The sequence below is a fragment of the Odocoileus virginianus genome, chromosome 1 (assembly GCF_023699985.2).
Source record: "Odocoileus virginianus isolate 20LAN1187 ecotype Illinois chromosome 1, Ovbor_1.2, whole genome shotgun sequence".
Classification (NCBI taxonomy): domain Eukaryota; kingdom Metazoa; phylum Chordata; class Mammalia; order Artiodactyla; family Cervidae; genus Odocoileus; species Odocoileus virginianus.
The window spans coordinates 31,876,015-31,903,587 of record NC_069674.1 but is presented as its reverse complement, the minus strand read 5'-3'; the positions used below and the strand labels follow the sequence as shown (position 1 = coordinate 31,903,587).

The 27,573-nt window shown below is 41.4% G+C and overlaps 1 protein-coding gene and 1 long non-coding RNA gene across 3 annotated transcripts in view; one reads left to right on the top strand and one right to left on the bottom strand.

Moving 5' to 3' along the window:
- The window catches only part of CPED1 (cadherin like and PC-esterase domain containing 1), a 305,552-nt gene that overhangs the window by 81,201 nt on the left and 196,778 nt on the right, over window positions 1–27,573 (top strand). For both annotated transcript variants that reach the window (XM_070466510.1, XM_070466514.1), the window contains 2 exons: window positions 24,434–24,566; window positions 26,367–26,535. In XM_070466510.1, the coding sequence (XP_070322611.1) occupies window positions 24,434–24,566; window positions 26,367–26,535 (302 nt within the window). The remainder of the gene's footprint in view (window positions 1–24,433; window positions 24,567–26,366; window positions 26,536–27,573) is intronic.
- LOC139035661 (uncharacterized) lies at window positions 1,297–4,559 on the bottom strand. Its single transcript, XR_011488347.1, has 2 exons — window positions 2,900–4,559; window positions 1,297–2,356 (listed from the first exon to the last, which is right to left on the bottom strand). It is a non-coding gene; the product is annotated as an uncharacterized lncRNA (long non-coding RNA).

Here is a 27,573-nt window from a genome sequence, read left to right as displayed (position 1 = left end):
ATTCTGATGATTAAGTCTGATTTCAACAGACCATAAGAGAAGAGGTGATAAGAGAGATCCTCACTTTTGTCATTCAGATCTTTTCAGCAAGTCCCCGTTTACTTATTTCTATGCTAAACATAGGAGAGTAGCATTGCATCTGAATAACTTGTTAAAGCATGAACAGCTTTAAACAACAAAACTGGGTTCCTTTGCACTACATAATAAAAACTCAGTAAGCTCTGCTTGTACTTCAGGGATTTGTTTATCCTGTTTGCCCAGCCTGCAACTATTAATCAATAGTTTATTTCTCGCTATGTGTAGACACGTTCCATGACTCAGTATATTGTCTTCTAAAATAAACTCTACCATGTTTGTTTGCTTTTTCCTCAGCAAACACATCACCCAAGCAGTGAGTGTAATATTCCCCATGTCACTTCTTCCTGATCCACTGTGTTTGTGTTGTAGCCACACGTTCTGGGACACAGACTCACTCAGAAGGACAATGCAGATAGTGGAGTGCAGTTTATTACACCAGCGGGCCCAAGGCAAAGTCTCCTCTTAGCCAAGGACCCGGTTTCCTGAAAACCTTATATACCCTAAGTGTACGTGCCGAAACCCACCTCCCCAAATTCCCTGAAACTAGTCTGAACAAAGGAAAAGAAAGATATAACCAAAGTTAACCATGATTCGTATGCCTTAAATCTAGGTAGTTAACAGTGGACAGTTATCAATAGGCCTGTGGTCATACCCCAATAAGCATAATAGAATGTATGATTCTATTCAGTTACACAGGTTATTAGGGTATTCTTTTAGGCAACAGAGGGTCTAGGTATGAGCCCTGGGCTCTTCCATCCAGGGGGCCTGGTTTTCCAGTTGGTCTGTCGTTTCCACAGACACTGGGCTTATAGCTCAAAGCCCACAGTCCAGCCCAAGATGGAGTCCTGCTTTCAAGATGGAGCCTGTTCTGTCTGTTTCTTCCTTCATTCCCCCCTCTTGATGCTCTTAACTCACAGTATGAGCAACATTCATAGGGATATATTGCACCCTGACTCTCCGACCTCCAGTTTGGGAGAACGACATCAACCTTTGGGTTACAAAGTTCATAATACATTGTAAAATAAAGGGTCCACAAAGCAGACCTATCAAGGCAACTATAACAATGGCAAATATAGTTTTCCACCAATCACCCTTCACCCAAGATAGGACTGAAGTCCAAAAAGGAAGATTATCATCAGACGTAACTTTTGCCTGACCTTTCCTGTCATCTAGGGTGGCTGATATATAGCCAGATAAATCAGGAATATATACACAGTGTTCAACCTTCAACTTTAATTATAGCACAGGTCCCTCTTTGTACTGAAACTATGGTTAGTCTCAGGATGATACCAGCGAGTACTTGTAGCAGCAGGTGATTGTAGAGCTTCATCTCTTTTTCATCTTTAAGATGATCTTGGTTTCATGGGACCAGTGGGGTCCCTCTGTGCAGTCCGCTCGGCGTCCTCCAGGTCTGCGTGGTGTGCTCTCTCCACCCTCATGTGGTGGATCCAGGGAGTGACACCTGCAACTTTCTCTGCAGTAGGACAGGTTAGAACAACAGTATACGGACCCTTCCATTGTGGGGCCAAGGAGTCGTGTTTCCAGTGCTTGACCACACCTGATCCCCGGGCTCACACTCGTGAATCTGTTCCCCAAGGGGGAATGGCACCCTTTCTTGTACAAACTTAGTTACCTGATTTATTACCTTACCCAGTTCTGTCTGCTGTGAAATCTCATCTCCCCTTACCTGAGGCAAATTTGTTGACACCTGTTGTATTATGGGAGGGGGCCTCCCATACACAATTTTGTGTGGAGAAGAGCCGTGGGACCGTGGGGTCATCCTGAGTCTGAGCAGAGCTGTCAGAACAAGCCTGCCCAGGAACAGTCAGTCTCTAAGATCCACTTGGAGAGCGTCTCTGTAAGTGTCTGGTTGGTTCCTTCCACCATCCCAGAACTCTGGGGCCTATATGCTGTATGTAATTTCCACTTGATGCTTAAAGTTTTGCTTACTTGTTATACTAAATCAGCTACGAAAGCTGGGCCATTGTCCGATCCAATGCTGCTAGGAAATCCAAATCTGGGAACTATCTCCCTAAGCAGGCACCAGGCTACTTTTGATGCTCTTTCAGTCCAGGTAGGAAAAGCTTCTACCCATCCCGAGAACGTACATACTATGACCAGCAGGTAATGGTAGTGTCGGTGAGGTTTCATTTCAGTGAAGTCCAATTCCAGGTGTTCAAAGGGCAGCATGCCTTTCAGCTGAATCCCTGGAGGCTTCTGTCTGTGCCAAGAGGCAGCTTTGACCTGTGAGCAGGCAGTGCAGTTCTGAGATTATGTCCTGCATAGGGAAGAGAGTCAGGAAACCAAGAAATATTTTTGAGTTAGCTCTTCCAGTTTATCATGGCCTAGATGGGTCTCTTGGTGTCTTACCAGAGTGGGTGCCAGCTCCTCCAGTACCAATAGTTAGCCACTTGGCGATTCCCACCATCCCTTTTCAGTCTTGATGGCCCCTTCCACTTTGGCTAGTTGGTTTTGGGCTTCAGTGTATTTTGGGGAGTCCAGCGTTAGCTCAGGCAGCTCTGCCAATATGAGAGCTTTAACAGGGGCTTCACTTGTCACCCCCAATCCCTCAGCTGCTTGTTTAGTGGTCTTATCTGCCAGTCTGTCCCCTGAGCCTGGGGGGTATCCTCTTTTTGACGTCCTCAGCAGTGTATGACTGCAACCCTTTCTGGTTCCCAGGCAGCATCTAATAGGGTCTTAAGTTCTTCCTTATTTTTAATATCTTTTTCACTAGCTATCAAAGGCCTCTCTCTTATACAGAGCCCTGTAGTGTGGCAAAAGCATACATACCTGGAGTCTGTGTAAATGTTTGTCTTCTTACCTTTTGACAGCTGGAGGGCCTGGATTAGAGCATATAGTTCCACCTGTTCAGTGGACCAGTGTGATGGCAGAGAGCTAGCCTCAACGATGGTTTCTTCCACGACTACTGCGTATCCCGACAGTCATTGTCCTTGTTTCACCAGGCTGGTGCCATTGGTGTTCAGGACCCAATCTGGGTCTCAAGTCAGGTCTGCTGGCATATTTCCTTGCAATCATGTGAGGGCCCACCTTGTCCCACAAGAAAGACAGTGGCCAGATTCAGGGCCTGACAAGGCTCAGTAGTAAATGGGGGTTCTCACATAACAGTCCCTGGTATTGAGTAAGCCAGGATGTTGACAGCCATTTATGGGGGTCCCCTCGCAGGAGAGTGTTGACCTCATGCGGGACTTTTACGAACAAATCTTGGCCCAAAGTCAGCTTGGTTGCCTTCCAGACCAGTAAGGCAACTGCAGCAACTGCCCGTAAGCATCCCAGCCACCCAGTGGCAACACTGTCCAGCTGATTTGAGATAAGCCACGGGTCTGTCCATGTCCCTGTAATCTGGGACAACACTTCCGTAGCCACCTTTGTCCTTTTCGGTCACATAAAGAGTAAACGGCTTGGCAAGGTCTGGCAGGCCCAAGGTAGGTGCTGACATAATTGTACCGGGTTTGAGTCCTATTACCAGTGGGACTTGTTTTGCAAGCCTAGGGGGGATGTCTTCCGCCCAGACCTCAGGGGATTGTTGAGTTAACTCTCTGTCTCTTGACTGTTTAGCCCATCCGGTTTCCTTGCCAGGAGATTGTGCAACCTCCATTCATCTTGAGGGGTTACTGAGAGGAAGGGTAAATAGGTGTTTGAGCCCACTCGAACAGTGGGTCTTTCGTGGGGGGAAAGATCACTTGTGCCCCCAATTTAGACAGCAAGTCTCTTCCTAATAAAGGTACTGGGCATTCAGGGATGTATAAAAATTCATGAATCACTTGGTGTCCCCCCATCTGACATTTTCAGGGTAGGCTAGAGACACAAAGGCTGCATTTATCACCATCTGAGACCCAGCAGCCTCTGGCCGGGTCTACTGGCGTATAAAGTCTATAGGCCTCGCACAGTCTCTCGCAGAACTCAAGAGGGTGATTCGCTTTCCCTTTGAATCACTTCAGAGGGTTTTGCGATACTCATAGCTTTTCGGGTCCCCTCTTGAGACCTAGTGAAATAGTCACCCGATATCTGTCCAGGTGGCCCTCCCTTCCTCTGTGTCACGGTCCCAATCGGGCCCCTCATTGGGGGCGGCTGGTTCTGCCCACGCTGCGGGTTTGCAGTGCCCCCAGGTGCCTTTTCTCTGAACCATTTTCTGGCCTCAGTTAGGATCCTGTGTCCTCCGTCAGTGCTGAAAAGGGAGACTAGTAGTTGGATTATGTCATCCCATGTAGGGCAGTGGGTTCGAAAAATAGTCTCCATTAGCCTCATCATGGTCTTTGGCTCCCGCGAGTACGGTGGAGCGTGTCTCTGCCAGTTTAATGTATCCGTAGAGGAAAATGGCTGGTAATAACAGGCAACAGGAGCTGATGGTGGTGCCCCATGCGTCCTGAACTGGAGGCTGCTGTAGCTCTCTGAGGGCCATCTGTAGTGGGGTTCTTTCCCCCTGTTGCTTGGTGGAGTGCAGCCTCTGTCTAATTGCTGTGTTTTCTCCCCCCTTCCCATCAGTACTCACTGGGAGAGGTGGATACAATCTAGGAGGTCCAGCTGAGGTGGAATTCTGGGGGCGTTGACCAGAGGTCTCCATTGCTGGGATTGGAGCCTGCCAAGATGGCGGCTCTATGAGCTCCGGGAGAGCGGGTGGAAGAGCAGCGGCTGCCGCCGGAACTTCACCCGGCCCTGGGGGGGGGGGCGTTAAGGCGGCCCCGGTCCTGGGGGAGCCCTGGGAGGCAGGCGCGTCATTATCCAGTATGGGCGAGGGGTCAGGTCATCTCCAAATCCTGTAGAATTTCCTTTATTCATCATCATTTTTGTGCCATTAATATTTTCCCCTTTCCCTTCTGGATACAGAACCTTGTCCAAGTAGGAGGGTCTTGGGCTATCCCTGACCATGAGTCAATATGTGGATATTGATCCAGGTGTCCTGGCTCTCCTGTGACCCCTGTATGGACGCTTCCACTATTTTTAAGTTCACGGTGTTCTCTGGTGGCCATCCTACTCCCATAGGGGGGTCATTCGACCTCACAGAGTATGTGGAGGCGGTTAGGCTTCATCTTCACCCCACAGTCTCCTCCAAATCCCTGCTTTAAATTTTTAATCATGCACTCCAATACAGTTGCCTTAGATTCACTTCCCCCCATCCTGCTTACCTTCTCAGACCTTCTTCTCCTTTTCCTCTTCGTTCTGTCTACAAAGTTCTCACTCAGTACCCTATGTACTTCTCATATTTCCGCTCAATGACGCTTAAATTGCCATTCTGCCTCCTTCCATTTTTTTTTTGGTTAAATAAAAAGTTTTATTGGAGAAAAATAAAACCACCACGTTCACAGGGAAAAGAGCACAAAAATTCAACAGATAACAGAACTGAAAGTCACACTACCCAATGTTGTTTGTGATTACTTTTCAATTTCTTAAATGGCTTCCCTCAATTTTTTAAATAGCCTTGCCAATTTTTTTTCAGCTGAAATAGCATCAAGTTTTCAAAAAATTAAGAGCCTCAGTGAAGGGACCAGCTTTTAAGATAACAAAGGTGACACCAAGAGTCTCCTAATAGGACCAATTCTACCGAAAAATTCCTGAAGCACATAACTACTGAGTCTGGTAGAACAGTAGCTCAGAGACCATCAGGGATTAGTTAGAACACTGACTCAGATGGTCTAGTATGCAGAGAGGGCAAACAAAAAAGCTGCATTTTGCTGTCAGATGAGTTCACGTAAGAAAACCAAGGAGGTGCTAAGAAAATACAGGCAATGGCTGCTCAAAATAATTAAGGCGGCATTCTAAATACCACATATTATTAGACAACAGTATGTAAAGTGATGCAATTAGGAAACAGGCAACTTATAAAAAAATATGGTCACAGGTCTTTGAGAACTCAAGAAAACAATCAATAGCAAATACAAGAGCTGGAAGTCTTAGCTGAGGGTTGAAAGTGAAAGTGAAGTCCCTCAGTCTTATCCCACTCTTTGCGACCCCATGGACTGTGTAACCCTCCAGGTTCCTCCGTCCATGGGATTCTCCAGGCATGAATACTGGAGTGGGTTGCCGTTTCCTTCTCCATGCCTCCTTCCTAATTGGGGTGAGAAGAGCCTTATCTGTCAGATCCCAGAGAGAGAAGGGGGATCGGCGTGTCTTCACATGCCAGCCAGCACAGCCGAACCAGAACACGACGTGGTCCAAGACTGTTTCTCCCTTAACTTTTAAAGTCCATTCTGCCTTGGTGGGCTTGACCAGGTGTGGGTGAAAATACAGATGGGTTAAATATCCCACGTCCCAGGCCGTCTCCGGAAAGGCCAATTCGTACTTACTTATGTATCCCCCTCTAGCCTGACAATTCCGAGGGGGTCAAGAATTTCATAGCAGATGGGACACCTCCTAGAGGAGGCCAGAGTATGAGCACACAAAAACAAAGTTTCCTTTCCTAACACTCCCCTGGCAATTGCTTGGTAATAATTTTCCCCAAGACGGCGTGGACCCCACCTCCTAAATGACCTTCACAAATTTCCTTCCTAAGCCCTAACACGCTCGCCAACCTGTGTACCTAGCAATCGTTGCCACCTGCCTATTCCAGGCTCCTGTGGGCCTGTGCCCCTTCTAATCCCTCCCAGGGGGGTGATCAGGCCCCCTCTTCCACCCTACAGGGTGGGTTCCTCCTCACCTGAGCGCTCAGTTCCCCTGCTGCCGTCCACTACCTGCTAACATGAAAGGTCAGGGTGTTGAGAAGCAGAATCCTTCCAGAAGGGCGAGGCGCCTTCCCCCTCTAGAAGATTCGAGCCACAAGGCATCTCAGAGTAGTCCCAAATGGGACTTGTCTCCTCAAAGTGAGGAGTTTCCCAGCCAATGCAATAAATGTTGTAGCCACGCGTTCCAGGAAACAAACTCACTCAGAAGGACAATGCAGATAGTGGAGTGCAGTTTATTACACCAGCGGGCCCAAGGCAGAGTCTCCTCTTAGCCAAGGACCCTGACCAGGTTTTCTGAAAACCTTATATCCCCTAAGTGTATGTGCCCAAACCCACCTCCCCAAATTCCCTGAAACTAGTATGAACAAAGGAAAAGAAAGATACAACCAAAGTTAACCATGATTCATATGCCTTAGGCCTAGGTAGTTAACAGTGGACAATTATCAATAGGCCTGTGGTCATACCCCAATAAGCATAATAGAATGTATGATTCTATTCAGTTACACAGATAATTAGGGTATTCTTTTAGGCAACAGAGAGTCTAGGTACGAGCCCTGGGCTTCTTCCATCCAGGGGGCCTGGTTTTCCAGTTGGTCTGTCGTTTCCACAGACACTGGGCTTATAGCTCAAAGTCCACAGTCCGGCCCAACATGGAGTCCTGCTTTCAAGATGGAGCCTGTTCTGTCTGTTTCCTTCTTCATCTGTAACAGAAATGATAGCAGTGAATCTGAAATCCTGATAAGAAACCTCCCCCCAAAACGTCAGTCAGTCAGTTCAGTCACTCAGTCATGACCAACTCTTTGTAACCCCATGAACTGCAGCAGGCCCCAAAACATAACTTGCTTCAAAATAGATGGAAAAAACTTTTTATGGGAATGGCAAAACCTTTTATTTTAAGCCATCGGGGTTACACTATTTGGAGGTTACAAGAGCTAGATTAAGAAGAGTGCAGAGTGAAATCAAGTTCTAGGATTTAGCTGCTCAAGTGGTGAAATCCTAAAACTTATATACTTGCCTTGCTTTGTGATTAAATAAGTAAAAGAGAACTGTTCTATAATTTTGATTTATTTGTTCCTGGGTATATATACAGAGACAGGTACACACACACACACACACACACACACACACACACACACACACACACACACAGATTTTGGTGTTGGAGGATAGAGTATCTCTTACCTAGTCTCCTGGTGGGAGAGGTAGATATTGAACAACAACAAAATTGCAAATGTTATGAAAGAAAAACAATGTTAGTAGATTTGCAGTACTCATGGCTTGCTCATTTTCATGGAACCTCTGAACTGGGAACTGATTTTTGACTTGTAAGATATCATCATTAGGAAATGAAAACCCACTAAAGTGATACATTAGCTTTAAGGCACACAGCTTCATAAAGTGTATGTTATATAACACATTATTCATGGGAGGATGATGCTCTAATGGCTAGTCTATTGAACTTCTTATTGTAATCACAATAATTAATAATACAGTGTATTAGGACTGATACATTTTAATGGGCATTTAATGTCTTCCAGTCTGACAGACCCCATTGAAATATATATTGATAAAAATCCAAAATAAGAGTTGCTGCAAGCTACAAACAAAGTGAAATACATTTATTTCCCTAAATAGAATCAGAATCCTTCATTTGTGGTTGAAGTTGTGATTAGGAAAGATACATATCTTGGCAGAAGTATAATTAACTGAATGAATGGGATCATTTGGGAATATGCTTTACTCTTTGATGATGGGTTGGGTGTGCTTCTGTCTGGGAGAGATGCACAGACTCTTATTTTATGGTAAACCCCATTCAAATCCTGTGATTCACTGCTTCACACTTTGGGGACTATTTTTTTTAAACTTCTGTTAGCACCATCTAATGATAAAATATGGAACTTTCTCTTCTCTTCTGAGGCATTTTAATTGATGGTACCATAGAGTCATAAGGTGGTGCTAGTGGTGAAGAACCCGCCTGCCAATGCAGGAGACCCAAGAGATGCAGGTTCCATCCCTGGGTCAGGAAGATCACCTGGAGAAGGGCATGGCAACCCACTCCAATATTCTTGCCTGGAGAATCCCATGGACAGGGGAACCTGGCAGGCTACAGTCCACAGGGTGGCAAGGAGTTAGACACAGCTGAAGCGACTTAGTATGCAGAGAATCATAGCAGCAGTACAATCCTGGTGTTGATGGTCATTTCAGAAGAAAATGTGTTGCTTATGGAAGGGTCAGCTTACCCCTAAATAGACAGAAGTAGGTAATTTAGCCACATTAACTGAGAGGGTCTTTTGAAGGACTATCTTGCCTCATCCATTTCTGAATCTTCATAAGATGCTCATAAATACTGGTAAGAATCCTAGCGTAAGAGATCAGAAGAATTCTAACCTTCAGCCTTCAAATCAGGAATCCTGTGGTCTTCATATGAGAAGAAGTGCACCCAGTTATGACCTATAATAATGTGACCCTGGGAAAAGTATGTAGCCCATTTGTGCCTCATTTTTGGACTTGTAAGAGAGGAACAATTTTACTGACCATTCTTTCTTCACAGAGTTGTCATGAAAATGCTTTATAGACGAATATGTGTTGTAAATCTATAGAAGTAATATGTAAGGCATTATTTCTGTATTACTCAAGATATCCATGAATCGATTTGGAGAGGAAAATTGAATGAGATGTTCAGCTTTTCAGATTGACATAAAACTGTCACAGCAATATATATTGTTCTTTTTAGAGACATTCTGATGAAAAGAAAGCCTATTTATGCTTAAGTATTATCTAAAGTTAGAGGTTGAGTACAGATCAAACAGGATTGGTACTAGTTTTGTGTTTGTTTTATAAATATACTGGGTCTTCATGATTTATGCCACAAGGTTATATTATAGATAAATTACCTTCAAATAATAACATGTAGTAACACTAATTCTTTATGTATCCTGTGTTAGTTGACCTGTCAAGCATGTTATCTGCTTACTCTTTTAACCCTCTGTAAGTATCTGTGGGGCAAATACTGACATATCTTCTTTAGATAAAGGAATGGAAGCTCCAAGAATGTCTGAGCTACATACACAGCCGGAAAGGCAAAGATCCGTATCTTAGTTACCACGCACTACCTTTTGTAATGAGCTTGAGCTGCGATACTATATTTTAAGCCTTTCTCTTATAATGCAAGAAAATAAGAAAGGAACTATTTAAGAAAGCCTAATACCTGGGTCTAGTGAAAAGAGAACTTGTTTACCACTTTATTATTATTATTTGATCCACTAAAGTCATTCTTATAATTTCTTATTTACCATAATATTTACATATAAGGAGACGTTAAATGAATTTGCTGCAGGTGGGAAATTGTTTTTGTTTTGTTTTTCTTTTGGTCTTTTTTGTTTGTTTGTTTTAGCCTTTTAATTGGGAACTCAGTAACAGACAGGCATTGAGAGCCCTGGGAGAGTCAAAAGCTCAGGTTCTCATCACTCACTGGCACCTTCTCTCTTGAGGGTCCTCTTTGCTGTTGTTCAGTCGCTAAGTTGTGTCCGACTCTTGACAACCCCATGGACTGCAGCGCGCCAGGCTGCCCTCTTTCGCTGTCTCCCGGAGTTCACTCACATTCATGTCTGTTGAGTCAGTGACGCCATCCAACCATACCATCCTCTGAGGGTCCTCTTTACCTTTCTTCCGTTACCTTTTATCTGATGCGCCCACTCACGGTCAGCGCCTCAAACCACCCACAGCCGTGTTTAGGCAAACCAGAAACTTTACCGCGGCAAACGTCATGCCGCAGCCATAGGTCTGGGGTTCGGGGCAACTCAGACGTGGGTGTACCACCAACCAGAGGTCCCGGCCTCTGGAGTGATAGTGACCACCTCGGGCCATGTGGAAGGACCAAGTATTAATTGTCCTGGCTGTTTAAGGCTACTCTTCTGACCTTCAAGGGAGGGCTTTTAGAATTCACTGGTTGTGCTGCCAGAAGGGTTTATGAAGCACCATTCTGGGGATGTGAAATTAATAAATGTAAGTAGAACCAAATTATGTTTTGTGGGTGATATATGATTTCTGTGGGATTAATGGTTCTCGAAAATGGTTTTCAGAGGAAGTAATTGCTTTGACTTGATTGTGCATCTGCTGCTGGGGAGTGGCAAGAGCAGACTCAATCTGGCCACATGTGTGTGAATCCCTTCTTGGCCTCTTAATAACCCACTGTCCTTGGGCAAGTTTCTTACCTTCTCTATGCTTCAGTTTTCTGTCTGCAGTGTAGGGACAATAATGATTTTGTCTCTGGGGATTGCTAAAAGGATAAGAGTTCCTACATGTAAAGTACTTGGAACAATGCCTCTCACACAGAGCCAGCAACCCACAAATGTTAAGTATTTAATAAGCATTTCCATAAATATTAGTTGATAAGTACTAACTACTAGTGCTCTTATCTAGTTGGTGAGACCCATGTGTTTTAGGATTCACTAACCTGGGAATAAAGCCGGGTTCTTAAAATGGTCACAAAAATATTTCTTTGCCTCCACCTACACTCACGATCTTCAGCCCTCTTCTCTCAAAATCCTGCTTCCAGTCACTTTTGGATCATTCTGAAACAATCTTTTCATTCATTCCTATCTGACCTCACATTCATTTTTTATAAATTTATTTGTTGATCTCTGATTGATCTAGAAGGAAGTGTCTATAACTAACCTATACACATAATTTCAACAATCTTTAATGTAATGGACAAATGGAAGGAAACTGCTCATGTGCTCAGTTATGTCTGACTTTTTGTGGACCCACGGACTGTAGCCCGCCAGGCTCCTCTGTCCATGGAATTTCCCAGGCAAGAATATTGGAGTGGATTGCCATTTTCTTCTTCAGGAAATCTTCCCAACCCAGAGATCAAACTATTGTCTCCTGCAATGCAGGCAGATTCTTTACCACTAGCGCCACCTAGGAAGCCCATAAGCAAAGTGCTTTGTAGTATAGCAATTCGTATTGTAATATGTAAATGTTGGTGCTCTGCTCAGTCACCTCAGTCGTGTCTGACTCTTTGCAACCCTATGCACTGCAGCCCCCCAGGTTCCTCCATCCATGGGATTCCCCAGGCAGGAATACTGGAATGGTTGCTATGCCCTCCTCCAGGGGATCTTCCCCACCCAGGGATCGAACCTATACTCTCTTGGGTCTCCTGCACTGGCAGGCAGGTTGTTTAACAATGAGCCACCAGAGAAGCCCAATATGTAAGTGTCTAGGTATAATGATATCATCAAGTGTAATGAAATAGTCAAGTGCTCCCCCTTTTATTTTGAGTCTCCCTGAATGTGACAGGTGCAAATTCAGATTGGTGCCGTTAATATCATAAGGAAACCAAGATTCCGTGCATCCCATTGCTATTGGTGAACAACTCTTGAGAAAGCCACAAGCAAAACAAAGTATAGTGTTCCTTTGCTTGACTATGAAATTGCATTCCTGAAAAAGTCAGTGTATATTGAAATTGGGTAAAATGCCTCGGGCTTATATGTAAAGTGGAGTCAAGATCTAGGTTCAAATAATTACCAACAGGCTTTTCATCCACATCGGTGTCCAGCAAGACATTCAAAAGTGATATGGGGTGGGGGAGAATTTATTGTTTTGCACAGAGTGATATTCATCATAGCAGCAGGTGTTGCGGTATGTGCCCTGGTCCATGAGAATGGACATCTAATTATTCAAACAGGTACGGGGCTCTGCACCTGACCAATGCATTCCAAATAAACATCAGCCTCATCCTAGACAGGCAGAGAGCTAGCCTTTGTAACCCTCATCCATTAAATTCCAGTAGCATTCTTAATCACTGTGATGGCCTCAAATGCCCCCTTTGTGTCAGAGGGTGTATCTTATGTGCTCATGAACTCAATCCTCTTACACTTGATACCACATCCACTAGTTACTGTACTTCTGTTGCCCTGTGGTCTTCTGTTGCCAATATATACCAGTGGTCATACCCACCAAAAGTGTTCTACCACTAGAATTCCACGTGGAAGAGGCTGCTGTTGCACCTGCCATTGTCTGTGCTGTCCCATGCCCGGTGTCAGGGATCCTGAGGTTCATGTGGTGCCTGCTTCTCCTCTGGCTGCTGCTGAAACTATTGGTGCCATGCCCCGGGTACCAGTCACTGTCTTGTCCTTTGGCTGGAAGGCCACTGGTGTTCTCAGAAGCCAGAATAAGTCAACACTAAACTGACTTAGTAGTAGTAAAAGAAAAAATCAATAGTCAAAATCTTTCTTTACATTATAATTTTTTTCTATTGCATGGAATGTTACACTCTCACTGAAAAAAACAATTTTTTCAGTATTGTTTTAGCTTCTGACATGAAACCTGGAGTGAAAGTAAAGCCTATGGAATATTGGATCAACATACTAAATGTTGCCTCCACTCTTTCATGTCATCCTGTTATCCTTGGCCTTCTCTTCCATCCACTCTTTCTTCCTTAGGACAGTTTTCTTACTGTTAGGCCTCACCCACTGTTCTTCCAATCAGGGCCAGACATGGTGAATTCCTAGTTGAATTCAGATTGGTGTCACACTAAAACTCCAATACGCTCGTAAATAATAACCAGATAGTATTCTTGTCATCCCTCGTTGATTGTATGGTTTCAGAGAACAACAACGAAAAGTGAATGTCTTGTCTTTTCCAGTTTTTGGGGGTTGGGATGGTTGAGTTTAACATCATTGAGTTCTAACAATGTTATGACTGTACCTGAAATATTTGTCTTGAATAGAATATGGAAATATGGCTGCAATTATCCTTCAAATATAAAGCTATAACTATTTATATTTATATTCTTGTGTTCCAAACACTGCAGGAGCAGGAATATTTACTTTCTCTCTAAATACAGAATTAAGAAGAAAAAGAGAGATTATGTGGTTAAGTAAACTTATTATGCCTAATTTATCTTTTCAGCTCAGTATTTTGTAATGTTTCTTTTTCTAGATCCCTTCTCTTAGTCCTCTGTAGGTCATTCAACAGCCAGTTTTAGAAAAGCTTGTGTCATTGAAGGGAGAGAACTTTAAACTATATTCATAGAAGGCTATAAAAAGCAAAGATACCACCCACAAAGTGATATTTAAAAATTTCCATTTACATGATTTATTGGTAAATCTACATGTGTTATGCCAAGAGCAAAATAAGCAAAGTACCAGGTGTACTCTTTTAATTAAGAGAAATTTTACCTTTAAGACAGATTTTAATAGAATATTTTCATGATTGTAAGCTACTGGAACAACATTTTAAGCTGTTTAGTGGGTGAAAAGTCCTTAATTATATGGAACATAGCTCATGAGGGAAGCAAAACTGAAAAAACAACCCCAAATCTGAGAGTCTCATGACAGTTTTGAAAATTTCTAGTCAGAAATATGTGCCCTAATGTCACCTGAAGCTCCTGAGACCAATGGATACTGTGAATGGTTTAAGCAATTTGGTAAATAAAAGCCAGATTTCTTGAAGAAAATGCTGAATAAATGCAGCATTCTCAGAGAAATCAGCCCATAGTGGCACATTGGAGGCCGGGTGAGTGATCGTGAGGCAGCAAGCTGAAAACCTGAATTGCTGATCATTTGGTGGGTGATGGCAGCCATGAACTTTTGTCACTTTTCACTCTGGAGCTATGAAATTGAATGAACACTCTTAAGTTCAACTTTTCTCATAATGGAAACCTCATGTACTTTTTCTCTAAATCAGATTTTGCTTGCCTGCCTGTGCCCCACTCCTTTCTCTCATAGTGGTACACCCCAGCAGCTAACTGGGCCGAAGGGACCTGACCTTGGCCCTGGGCGTGGCAGGGGGCCCAGAAACATTTGAGAGAATGCTGAGCATTAGGTCGTGGTAAGCAAACAAATAAAACACCCCCTCCAACAATAACACGGTTTATTTGTAAATAAACCTCCAGGCATAGTTTGAATTTTTCAGTACCTTTTTTTGGAGGGAAGGAGATCTAGTGACAAAATGGCAGCCAAAGGGAAATTAGCCTTACTCAACACATAGTGAAATTTCTGCCAAATTCTGCTTTTACAACCCTCTTTTTTCCCCCTAGGCAACCCTGTCCAGCTCACCAAAACCCCATCCTGTACATCCTCTCTCCTTGTTGGTCTCTTTTTTCACTCTTCTCTTCTGACTCATTTGTATAGATTTAAAGATCAGTTTATTTTTTTCCCATTACTTCCAACAACATTACAAACTTGGTTCCCAAATTAGCATGTATCATTCTTTCTTAGAGGGGAAAAGAAGAACAGAAAACCTATACTTTGATGTTTTTTTCACTGTTAGTCATTCTTTTTCCCTTTACTTAAAGATAGCTTGAGTTCTTCAGACTTAAAATGAGCTGAATGTTTTCCACTACTTACAATCCAAGCTTTTGATTCAGCTTCCACTGACTGAGTCTACAGAGTCAAACTTCAGCAGAGAGTATGACTGTCACTGTGTGACTTTGAACCCGAGTGATGCCATAGCTCACGGAATTTTTTAAAGCAATAACTGCCCATCCCTAATTTATTGAAAATGACTGAGATATTGTTGGGTGCCAGAGAATTGTTTTCCCTAAGACATTTAGTGTGTTTCATAAGAAATAGCAAGATATAAATGACTTAGTATCCACTACCCACCTATTTAAAGTATAAATAGCAGCTTGGGCTTCCCTGGTGGCTCAGTGGTAAAGAATCTGCCTGCAATGCAGGAGACATGGGTTTGATCCCTGGGTCGGGAAGATCCCCTGGAGAAGGAAATGGCAACCCACTCCAGTATTCTTGCTTGGGAAATCCCATGGACAGAGGAGCCTGGCAGGCTACAGTCCACGGGATTGCAGAGTTGGATGTGATTTATCGACTAAACAACAGCAACAGCACGTAGCAGTTTAGACCTAGAAGTTCAGTCTGGGATTGCTGTTATAGGAGCATGCAAATGAGTGGTGTTAATTGAAATAAAATGCTGATGTGAAAACTCTGTAGCCTAAGTTAGAGTGAATTAAATCTCTGGAAAATAATGTATGTATGTAATACAAATATTATTTATGTTATATATTAAATGTCATATATATAAATTAGGTAATACATATAATACACACAAGCACATGTATGCTAAAAGCATCTTGGCAGTACAAAAGATGAGAGATGTATGGAGAAAACATAAGAGTATTCTTACATTAGAAAATAGTTATTTGAGTTTAATGTCCTGGCCTAAATTCTACCCAGAGTAGAGAGTTTAGGGGGAAAAATTCAAAATTAATCACCTAATTAATTTAAAGACAAACAGTTACTTAACATTTCGATATGAAGACTCCTCCCCGCTTTGGTTTAGTTAGTTGGTTAGTTCAGTTACTGTGTTTTGTCTGACTCTTTGCAAGGTTGCAAAGGCTCCTTTGCACAAAGGCTGCTTTGCGCTAAGGCTCCTCTCTCCATGGAATTCTCCAGGTAAGAATACTGTAGTGGGTTGCCATTTCTTCCTCCAAGGAATCTACCAGACCCAGTGATTGAACCCAGGACTCCTCCATTGCAGGCAGATTCTTTACCACTGAACCACCAGGGAAGCCCCAAAGATGCAAAATAGGCCAAATGTATCTGGCTGATGGGCTTACCCAGCTCAGGGTGGAACTGAGACACTGTTTCAGAAACTCTGATCAGGTTTTGCCTGGCTTCTGACCCTTGTCTGTCTGTGCTCTCATCTATGAAGAGTGGACTCCTGTGTCACCCAACTAAAACCGACAGCCACAGACTCCAATCATATTGCCGATTAGTTGGAGGGAAAGTACCTGAGAACAAAATGGTTCCGTAGGAATATATTTTTTCAGTGTCATAACCAGAAATCTTTTCTGGCGTATTGCGATGTTCTTGACCTACTTCTGGCACTGGGACCTCTAGCCCTCGTTAGATTTCACTTGGGCAACTGCCTCTAGGCTCTGCATGTTCTCTATTTGTCTCACTCTTGGAGTCAGATATTATTAAAATATTGATATTTTGAATATGTGCTGGTTCACATATAATAAGTTTCTTTGTAAATACTATAGGAGTAGAGAAGGAAATTGATAGAAATATCATGTATACTTTTTATACCAAAAATATAGGGTGAAAATTGAAGATGGAGTTCGTCTGTGAAGTTGCCATTAAACAAGAGCTATGTTAATGCATGGTTTCATTTAAAATAGGAGCAATGACTCACTGTATTTGTGTATTACATTTAAACTGAGATTGACTTCAATGTACTTAAAAAGAATTTTGAATCACTGTTACAAACCTCTAATAAGTCACTACTTATTCTGATGTAGATGATATCAATAAAGTTTTGTAGTTTACTCCAGAAAATGTTCCTGAAAAAAGAGTTTAAAATTAATAAAGTGATTAACTTATTTTCACAGTGAGCGGGCTTAGACAGCTACTCTATTATCATATTTGTTGCACTCTAGGTACTAATATTTGTTGGAGGTTGTGTTTCAAATTGTTATTAATGATGCTCACTGATTTATACCAAATTATTCATCTTTGGTCTTACTGAGGTAGTAAAGTATTTCCTTCCCTTTTCTTTTCCCCTGGAAAATTTATGTAGAAAAGCATCAAAGCAAATTAAGTTGCCATAAGGTAAGAAAACAATCTTTCATGCTATTTGGTCATTGCAGTGAAGTCACATGGCAAGAAAATTGAAGTCATAGTCTAGGCATAGCTTTTATTACCAAGGAAAATGAGCACAATTCAAGGTTTTTATGTTGTCATGGTCAACACACAGAGCAGTCCATGGGGAAAATTGTTTTTGTAGAATTGCATGACTTTGACACTTCCACTGAAAAAGAACAGAAAGGAGGGCATTTATGGCTTGCATTTACTTTACTGAATTCTCAGTAAGCAGTTGATTGATTGATTGGTTAGTTGGTGAAAACTTTATGCAATGACTATTCCTTTAAAGTACATTGCTATGAAATTGATCTGGTCATTTTTATGGCTCAGATTGTGTCTCCACTTATATCAGGATGTGGACTGCATCTCATTTCCTATAAAATAGAGTGGAAGTTATTCTTCCCCCCCAAAAAGTACTGTGTTGAATTACTATGCCATTTATATTTGTGGTTTGACACCCTTATGTAGCAACAAACACAGGAAAGATATGCTGAAACTACAGAGTATCAACTATTGGTATCAAAGCCACATAGGTAATAATATAATAATGTCAGGTCTCAAAACAGGAATTTTGAGTTGCCTGACTTCAGCCTAGAATTATGTATTAATCATGCCTTTATGTGTTTGGTTTATCCATTTTCTCAAAGGTACTCTTTAGCTAATGCCACTTGCTTAAAATAAAAGTAAAATTGTGTTAAGGAATTGATGTGTTTGAAGTATATAAATCCTCAGATTATAGCATTTAAGTTCAAGTGTAGGTCTGAAATAGTCCAGGGAGTTTCATCCATGTGTCACGAATTGTCTAGGGAGTTTTATTTATGTGTAATAAATCTGTTAACTAAGATCTGTTTCTGTTGACTAAGAACTCCTTGTACTGGTTGTTTGCAAAAGTCTTTTCCTGAACAAAATACAGAAGAACAGACATAAATATTGCAGTAACTGGGTTAGCCCTCGGTTTACCCCATCTATGGAAACCTATCCTTAATAAAGAACTCCTTTAACAGCTTTACTGGGCAACTTCAATGCTAAACTTGAGGAAAGTCACTCAAAGTTGCACGTGTCTTTAAAGGCCTTCTACAGTAAGGCTGCTATGTTAATTTTAGACTACATATTTGTGCTTATTACGCATACTTCTGCTTTGTTCTTAACTAGCTAATGTGAAATGTCAGATGTTTAAGAATCACATAAAAGAAAATTTAATAGATTAGCCTTTTTCAGATAGCCAGCAGTGGTGAGAACCCCTTAGTGTTGGATGAATTCAAAAGGAATAGCATTTTAGTTACACTTTGAAGCTTCCAAAGTGACAAACAGGTTTTCTATGCTATAGAAAAAGATTATACTAAACGACTATAGCCAGTAGCTATTTAACATGATTTTTGAACATTCAACATATGCCCAGTGCTCTGCAAAGGACTTTAAAGGAAATTCTGTATTTAATTCTGTCAGCATCCATATGAGGTAGGTTCTTCTTTTTAATATTGCTATTATTATTCTCATTTTTCACATAAAGACACAGAACTTAGAAAACGTAAGGAATTAGCTCATGGTCATATAACCTATGAATAGGAACCCATTTACAGACAGGAACTAGAATTTTTAAAATAAATGTTATTTGCAACATCATTTGAAAATAAAAAAATATATATTGGTTAGCGACTAAATTACAATGAGCTGGACCATTTAGAACAGGTGTCTCTATGGGTTTCACCCATGTCTTCTCAGGCCCGGGTTCAGCTTGTGTGGTAAAGGCAAGCAAAACCTGGGTCCCGAAACCCTCCGTTATGGACTGGCTGCTTCCTTACAAGGCGCAGCCGTCCCCTTGGCTGTCTGCTGGTGACCTTCTCTTCCGTGGCCTCCTGCGCTCAGCATGGGCCCTGCTGCTATGAGGCCTCCTGGCCTGAGACCCTTCACCTTGACGTGCCCGTCTCTGCCCCCCACCGGAGCTGCCCCAGCGGTGCCTCATCTCCCGATGAGATCGTAGCAAATCACACCACTCTAACGAACACCATGTTGAGGTGGTGAGAGAAAAACCATCCCTGCCAGTGGAGACCAGAGCTCACGGGGAGAGCGTTTATGCCCTGGCTGCTTCCCCGCAGGACCCTGGCTTGGAAATGCCCGGGTACTTCTCCCGTGGCCCTCGCTCTTGCTTCTCTGGGTCCTGTCCCACAGCTGTGCCTTTTGCCTGGGTCTGCAATCGGCTCCCTCCTGGGCTAGGGGTGGTAAGAGTTCTGTTGTTCAGCCCTGGGAGCTTCACCGCCTGGTGGTGTTTTCTCGCAACTCTACTCTTGCTTTTGTTATCAACTCTTTCTCTGATGGTCTCTCTTTTTAATTTTATATTGGAGCATACTTGATTCAGGCTTCCCAAGTGGTGCTGGTGATAAAGAACCCGCCTGCCAATGCAGGAGATGTAAAAGGGTTTGATTCCTGGATTGGAAAGATCCCCTGGAGGAGAACATGGCAACCCACTCCAGTATTTTTGCCTGGAGAATTCCACAGACAGAGGAGCCTGGCGGGCTACAGTCCACGGGGTCGCAAAGAGCAGGATATGACTCAAGCGACTGAGCACACATGCATGCATAGTTGATTCACGGTGTTGTGTTAGTTTCCGGTGAAAAGCAAAGTTATTTAGTTATACACACTCATGCATCTCATTCTTTGTCAGGTTCTTTTGCCATACAGGTTATTATAGAGTGTGTGCATGCTAAGTTGCTTCAGTCGTGTCTGACTCTTTGGGCATGGACTATAGCCTACCAGGTTACTCTGTCCATGGGATTCTCCGGGCAAGAATACTGGGGTGGGTTGCCATGCCCTTCTCTAGAGGATCTTCCCAATCCAGGGATTGAACTCGCATTTCTTTTGTCTCCTGCATTGGCAAGCAGGTTTTTTATTTTTTTTTCTTTACCACTAGTGGCACCTGGGAAGCCCTATTATGGAGTAGTGAGTATTAATAGAATTCCCTGTGCTCCACCGGAGGTCCTTGTTGACCATCTCTTTTGGTTAGTTAGTCTCTGGTAGTCTCTTCACTTATTCCTTTGACTCTGTCATCCATCTGTTTTCTCCCAGTGCCCTGACTGATAGAGTTATTTCCTGGTTATGACTTTAGCTTGTACATGTATCAATTGTTCTGTTTAAATTTGCTGTACATGAAAGCTCTGAAGCTATCTTGCAGGCTACGGAATAAGACTTGTAAACGTCCTCCTGCAGGAAGAACAGTGAATACATTCAGAAATACTTATCTACACTTCTAATCTCAAAACCAGTCGTTAATTATTAATTAAGGGCTTTTATCTTCGCTAGAAGTTTCAAAGTAAGAAATTACTGGCTAAATTTAGCTTCCTAATGTGAAATGCAAGACAATATTTAAACACTTGTGAAATATAATTATACTTTCACTATTACTTTCCTATTCATTATTAGCCATGGGGTAAAGCATTAAATCAAACACAATGTAAATCTGGCATCTAATCTTTGCTAGTACAAGTGTTTTCCAGTGTTTAGTCTTTGTCTATGATGTATGTAATTACATGCCACATAGAAGTGAAAGAATAAATAACCAAATAAAATCTTTTTAATACACTGAAATGCTCATTGTTCTCCAACTGCACATTAGCTTAACACCATCGCCTCCTCAAACTAGTTCATTGCTACAACAGATATTTATTGCATACTTCTATCAGTCTTATAGTCTGTGATGTGGGAAGTTCAAAAGATTCCTGGAGAATGACATCCTGTATTCTAGAAGACTCCTTGACAGTGTCACAAGCCCATTAATCATTGGTTGGTAAGAAGTAAAATGAAACCCCAAGTTTAATCTTTCTTTACAGAAAACAGCACAGCAGTCAGCAGGTACTTAGGACCCAGCCAACCAGATATTAGAATGTATGAAAAGAGCAGTCTTCATGCATCTCTAATAAGTTGTTCCTTCTTACTCTAAGTGAGAAGTCAAGTTATGGCTTCAGGACTCTTCTCAGATAAGCCAAGAATAGTCAATAGATAAAAGCACGTATGATACTTCTGTATCTGCTACCCATTGAGACCTCAAAGAGTGGGATAGGAATACCTGAAAGACGGATACTGAGCCCTCCATATTTAATTACTTTCTGAAAATAAGCACATGTTAATGAACTACAAGGCCATTTAGAAGACTAAATAGCACCTTATCTCCCAAATTCCTTCCAAACCCAGAATCTGGTATTGACGTTGTTTGTAGGAGACTTCTAGGCGCCTCTGTGTGTTTGGTGGTCAAGGGATAAGGGGAAGGGAATATTTAAATAAATGGATTGAACTGATCTATTGAGAAGACCTTGACAGATATGCCCAAAAAGGTTATGGGTTTCCCTGGTGGCTCAGATGGTAAAGAATTTGCCTGCAGTGCAGGAAGCCCAAGTTTGATCCCTGGGTCAGGAAGATCCCCTGGAGAAGAGAAAGGCTACCCACTCTGGTATTCTTGCCTGGAAAATGCCATGGACAGAGGAGCCTGGTGGGCTACAGTCCATGGGAGTCACAAAGAGTCAGACATGACTGAAGCCACTGGGCACACATGTGGTAACATTATAGGTTGCGGTGACATTATAGGTTACGGTAACATTATAGGTTACGGTGACTACCAACAAATTTCTGACTCTGTTAAACAAGACCTTAGGATACTTAAAGCTTCCACATTTATTTATTAAAGCTTGATAAAATGTTGTTACAGTTTTAAAAGATATTGGTGGAACTTATTTTTCATTTTTAGCTGTAATCAAGGGAAATGAAATAATTTTAGGTGTCGGGGGAGGTCTAATTAGAGTTGTGGGGATTTTTGTTTGACTTTTTGTTTTAGAATTGTTCACAGTAACCTCCAAACCTGGAACGATATAACAGGATATCATATATATATATATATATATATATATATATATCACAAAAAGTAAAATTTACTTTAATCAATATTGAATTTTATTACTCAATCACAGTTTTAGGGGCTGATTTGGAAATTTGACATATTCTTGGCAGTTCCTACATTGGATTGCTTCAACTGCATGTTTAGGCTTGTCGACTTAAACTAAGATGACATGAAATCATGTGTTCTTTTGACATATTTGCTGATTGCTTCTTCAAAACCATTGAACTCCCACTTTGGTGAAACACTTAATATGTTTAGGTTTTTCAAAGTCACCTCTGCTTGGACTTCAAACTGGTGCTGTGCTTCCTGGTATTAAAAGTAAAAGGGAAGGTGAAAGTGTTAGTCACTTAGTCCTGTCCAACTCTTTGTGACCCGGACTGTAGCCCACCAGGCTTCTCTGTCCATGGAATTCTCCAGGCAAGAATACTGGAGTGGGTTGCCATTTCCTTCTCCGGGGGACAACTTCCTGACCTAGGGATCAAACCCAGGCCTCCGACATTGCAGGCAGATTCTTTACCATCTGAACCACCTGGGAAGCCCAAGGGGACCCTATAGGTGCATGGGCCTGGAATCGAACCCTGGCCTTCTGCATAGCAGGCAAGAATTCTACCACTGAACCACCCATGTCTATTTAGTTGCGAGGGGGCGGGGGGAAGAACACCTATTTTCTTACTACAAAGGTAAAGGACTGTATTAATGCTTAAACTCTCTTGTAGTTGTGATGCTCAGGGAAAGAAATTACCTTAATGGCTCTTCATTTGTCACCTCTAGAAACAAGCAATTTGAATATTTCCTTTATTATGATATATTAGAACTTCATTGATAAGGAAATCTTGCAAATAGGCTATCATTTTTTGAGAAAGATCACACTGTGCTAAATAATGAGATATGGGAATATATCGAACAACTTGACTTCTGCTGACTTTTACTTAAGAGCATGAAGTATTTTAAATTAGACTGTGTTAGTATTGATGAAACATGCACAAGGGGGGGAATGATTTAAAGGCTTTATTCTGTTTGGGGAGCTAGATAAATTGTATAATTTGAAAGTAAAGCTCTGTGACCTGGCAGTAAGGAAACAACTCTTAATATACTGTTGGAGAGAGTGAAATTGGGGCAACCTTTTTAGAAGGCAGTTGAGTAATGTTGATACAATTTACAATGCATTTACCCATTGACCCAACAATTACACATACAGATTTGAATTCATCCCTAGATAAACTTGTAAAAGTACACCAGATTAGATGTTAAGAGTGTTCATGATAGTATTTTTGAAATAGCAGAAGAAAAACATTGCAAAAATAATCTAAATACACAGCAATAAGGGAATGGTTAAATTAAATATATTCATTAAATGGAACACCCCAAACCATTAAGAAGTATAAGGTAATTCTGTATATGCTGATATGGATACAGAATTACCTTCTATCAATATGTGTTCATAAGTAAGTCATCATTGTTGGTTTTTACTTTTATACACTTAAAAAACTCAGTAAATAATATTCTTGGAGAAGGAAATGACAACCCACTCCAGTATTCTTGTCTGGAAAATCCCATGGACAGAGGAGAGGAACCTGGTGGGCTACAGTTCATGAAGTCACAAAGAGTCGGACACAACTGAGCAACTAAGCACAAATAATATTCTACAAAATAATGAAACACTCTTCTTGAGGTTATCAAGGTCAAGAAGCATGACGAACTCTAGCTTGTGAAGGACTGCATTGCCAGGAAGTCAACTCAAGCTGTCTACGTAGTATTCTCATCGCAAATGGAAGTCAGTTCCTACACCACCATTCCCTGAATCCAGAGTGCATCTCTCTTTTTTTTTCCCCATCCTGATCCCCCCTTCCACCTCCCTCAGAGTGCTCTCTTAGCTGTACAGAAGATAGACCTTCCTGGGGAGGGAGAGGGAGACATTATATCTACTTCTCCTCCTGAGCAAGAAAATTTAAATGTTATTACAATTGTTTTACTAGTCTATGGTAAGAGAACATACCACTAAGCAAAGGGCTCTCTAAACATGCCTTCATGCTTGATGGATCTAACCTTGATTCAGAATGGAGAGAAAATTTGCTGCCTATTTCCCTTGGACCCAGGAGGTTAACACAGCAGACTCTATTTTGGAAGCCACTCCAAAAGGAAACAATAAAATGACTGTCTTTTGCTCTTTTGAATCTTTCCAGAATTGCGACTTCTGGTGAGCCCTTCTGTGTGTCTGGATCAAAGTATACAATTAAAGCTGAGGACTTCAAGTCACCTTTTAAAAACACTGAAGTCGCATATGTGGAAACCAGGGGACTGGAGACGTGAACAGCTGTAAGCTAATCATCTTGAATTGTTACACCAGGCATGAATTTTAGAAGATAGCCAATAAGAAAAAAAGCACTAGACACATCTAGGGGTTTTTACATGTTTGAAGTTTTAGGTTCTGTTACATAAATTTTCAACTATCTCTTCTTAATAAAGAATGCCACAGTCTATTTTCTTCTAGACTAATTCAAACCTCTCTTGCCATAGAATAAACATTTGGGTAAATAGGACTCTTATCTAGAAAGTTACATTAATGGAAATTGAATTTAAAAGCTTGACAGTGTGAAACTATAAAATTTTAACTTCCATTTTATATTCAAATAACACGCCTTAGTCTATGAGTATGGCTGAATGATTTTTTTCTAGTTATTTTTTTAGGGCTCTAAGAAAACAACTGTTGGGTACCAAGTTACTTAAGTTGCTTCCAGGGAAATGATTTTGTCATGTAGATAAATTACAGTGAAAAACTAAGAGATTTTAATTATCTTATCCAAGGCACAAAAGAGTTTGCCTCATGTCATTTTATAATTTTTAGGTAGTATTTGAAGAATCATATGCATTTCTGCTTATGTAGACTTCAAAAGATGAAATAGCACTCTCTTTTCATTGCCTGAACTTAGATAATTGGAATACAGAAATAGGGTGCAGAAGAGAAAATAGCTATACATTCTGGTTGAAGAAGGAAATGGCTAGTATTCTAGCCATATTCTGAAGGAAATTCAGTATTCTTGCCTGGAGAATTCCATGGACAGAGCAGCCTGGTGGGCTACAGTCCACAGGGTCGCAAAGAGTCGGACACGACCGATGGATTCACACACACTCATACATTTTGGTACCATTTATGATGGATGTGGGCTTCCATGGTGACTCAGATGGTAAAGAATCTGCTTGTAATGCGGGAGTCGCAGGTTCGATCCCCGGGTCAGATAGATCCCCTGGAGAAGGCAACGGCAACTCACTCCAGTATTCTTGCCTGGAGAATTGCATGGACAGAAGAGCCTGGCAGGCTATAGTCCATAGAGTTGAATCTCAAAGAGTAGGACACAACTGAGAGACTAACACACATACACACGTGATCAAAGTCTATTTGCTTCATCACAAAATATTCAACTAGTGTTTTTTTTTTTTCCTTTTTTAGACTGAGGTGTTTCCTGAAACTTCATCCCTTAAATTAACCCTTAATGATCAAGTGGTGTAGATTATTGCATGCAAGCATGCTCAGATGCTTCAGTCGTGCCCAACTCTTTCCAACCTCATGGATGTAGCCCGCCAGGCTCCCCTGCCCATGGGGATTCTCCAGGCAAGAATACTGGAGTGGGTTGCCATGCCCTTCTCCAGGGGATCTTCCCAACCCAGGGATCCAACCTGCGTCTCTCATGTCTCCTCATTAGCAGGCAGGTTCTTTACCACTAGCGCCACCTGTGGATTATAAGTAGAATAAAATTAGTGGGGAAAGTATTCTGGCATATTTTTCATGATCTGTCCACTACTCAGAAACAATATCTTGTAGAGGAAAAGATAGAGTAAAGGTGGACAAGGGCAGAACAGGAAGATTTCAGGGGTTTCCTAAACTTTTATTTGTACCTCTTTTGTTGGGATGGTACCAGATGTGACTAATGTAACATTTTTTTTTTAGATCTTTAAGCCTTATTTTTGGTATTATTTTAGCTTTTGTTTAGGGAAGCCCATATACTGAAGGCTGGGATCCAAGGAGCGAAAGATAGGATGTACAAAGTGCTGAGGTAATTTACAAATTACATACTCACTCCAACTTATGGAGCTTTAATTATGTTTTGTAATTTTTAGGAATCAAACCACAGCCCTTGCTCCACAAGAAACACTCTTGAGAGCCAAAGATTTATCTGTAATTCTTAAAGCATATGTACTGGTGACATCCCTAACTCCTCTGCGTGCATTCATTCATTCGACCGGCACAGTTTGGAATCCACCAAAGAAAAAACGCTTCACTGTCAAGGTAAAATTTCCATCGAAGCAGTTATTTTCCCACAAAGTATACTGAAGATAAGTAAAGTGAGTTGGGCTGCCTTTTTTTTTTTTTTTTTTTTTTTGGGCTGCCTTTTTTTGACCTTTATGATTATCAACTCCCATGGAACAAAGATTGTATCGTTTTATTGCTGCAAGCAGAGATTTTCATTTAATAAGTGTAGTTCAAAAATCACCTAGAAACAGCTTCACTCGGGATCACAAAGGCTACATCTTTTTTTTTTTTTTTCCCCTCAATTTATCATTTTAGTCAGTTCTTTGACCCATTATAAAGCTAGTTTTCAGCTATGGTCTGTTTTTCTTGACTTGACTTTCTACTTAAGAAAAATGTAGTCACTGCAACAAAGGAAAATATAGTTTTGCCCTTATGCTTTTTGCTTTATTTTTAGGAAGCATAGTGCCTATTTCATTTTGGCATTCAACATGGAATATTTGTTGAGTAAAAAACAACTCTCTCAAGGATGCCTGACATAGTGAGCCCTGATATAAAGCATGATGAGAAAGTTTTCAGGGAAGAACTTAATAATAACCTCCAAAAAGTTTAGTTATAAGAGGTAATTCAGCTTAGCTCAGTCTGGTAAGTGTATATTTGATAAATTTTAAGGAGTTTCTGGTTTTACAGAAAGAATTGTTCAGATCTAAGGTAAGAGGAAATATATAATGCTTTCTTTCAGTTTCCTCCCACTTCCTCTTATCTGTTTTCTGAACAATTACTTCTATAAAATCAAACGCAATGCTTTCAAAGAACAAATACCACACAATCCCACTTACAGAAGGAATCTAAACTAGTCAAACTCACAGGACCAAAGAATAGAATGGTGGTTACCAGGGGCTGGAGAGGTGTTAGTCTAAGGATATAAAATTTCAGTTATGCTAAATGAGTCCTAGAGATCTATATACTTACAGTATAGTGCCTATAGTTAATAATACCGAGATTTGCTAAGAGGATAGATTTTAAGTGTTCTTATCACTAAACAAATAAATAGGTAGGATGGAGGAAAACTTTTGG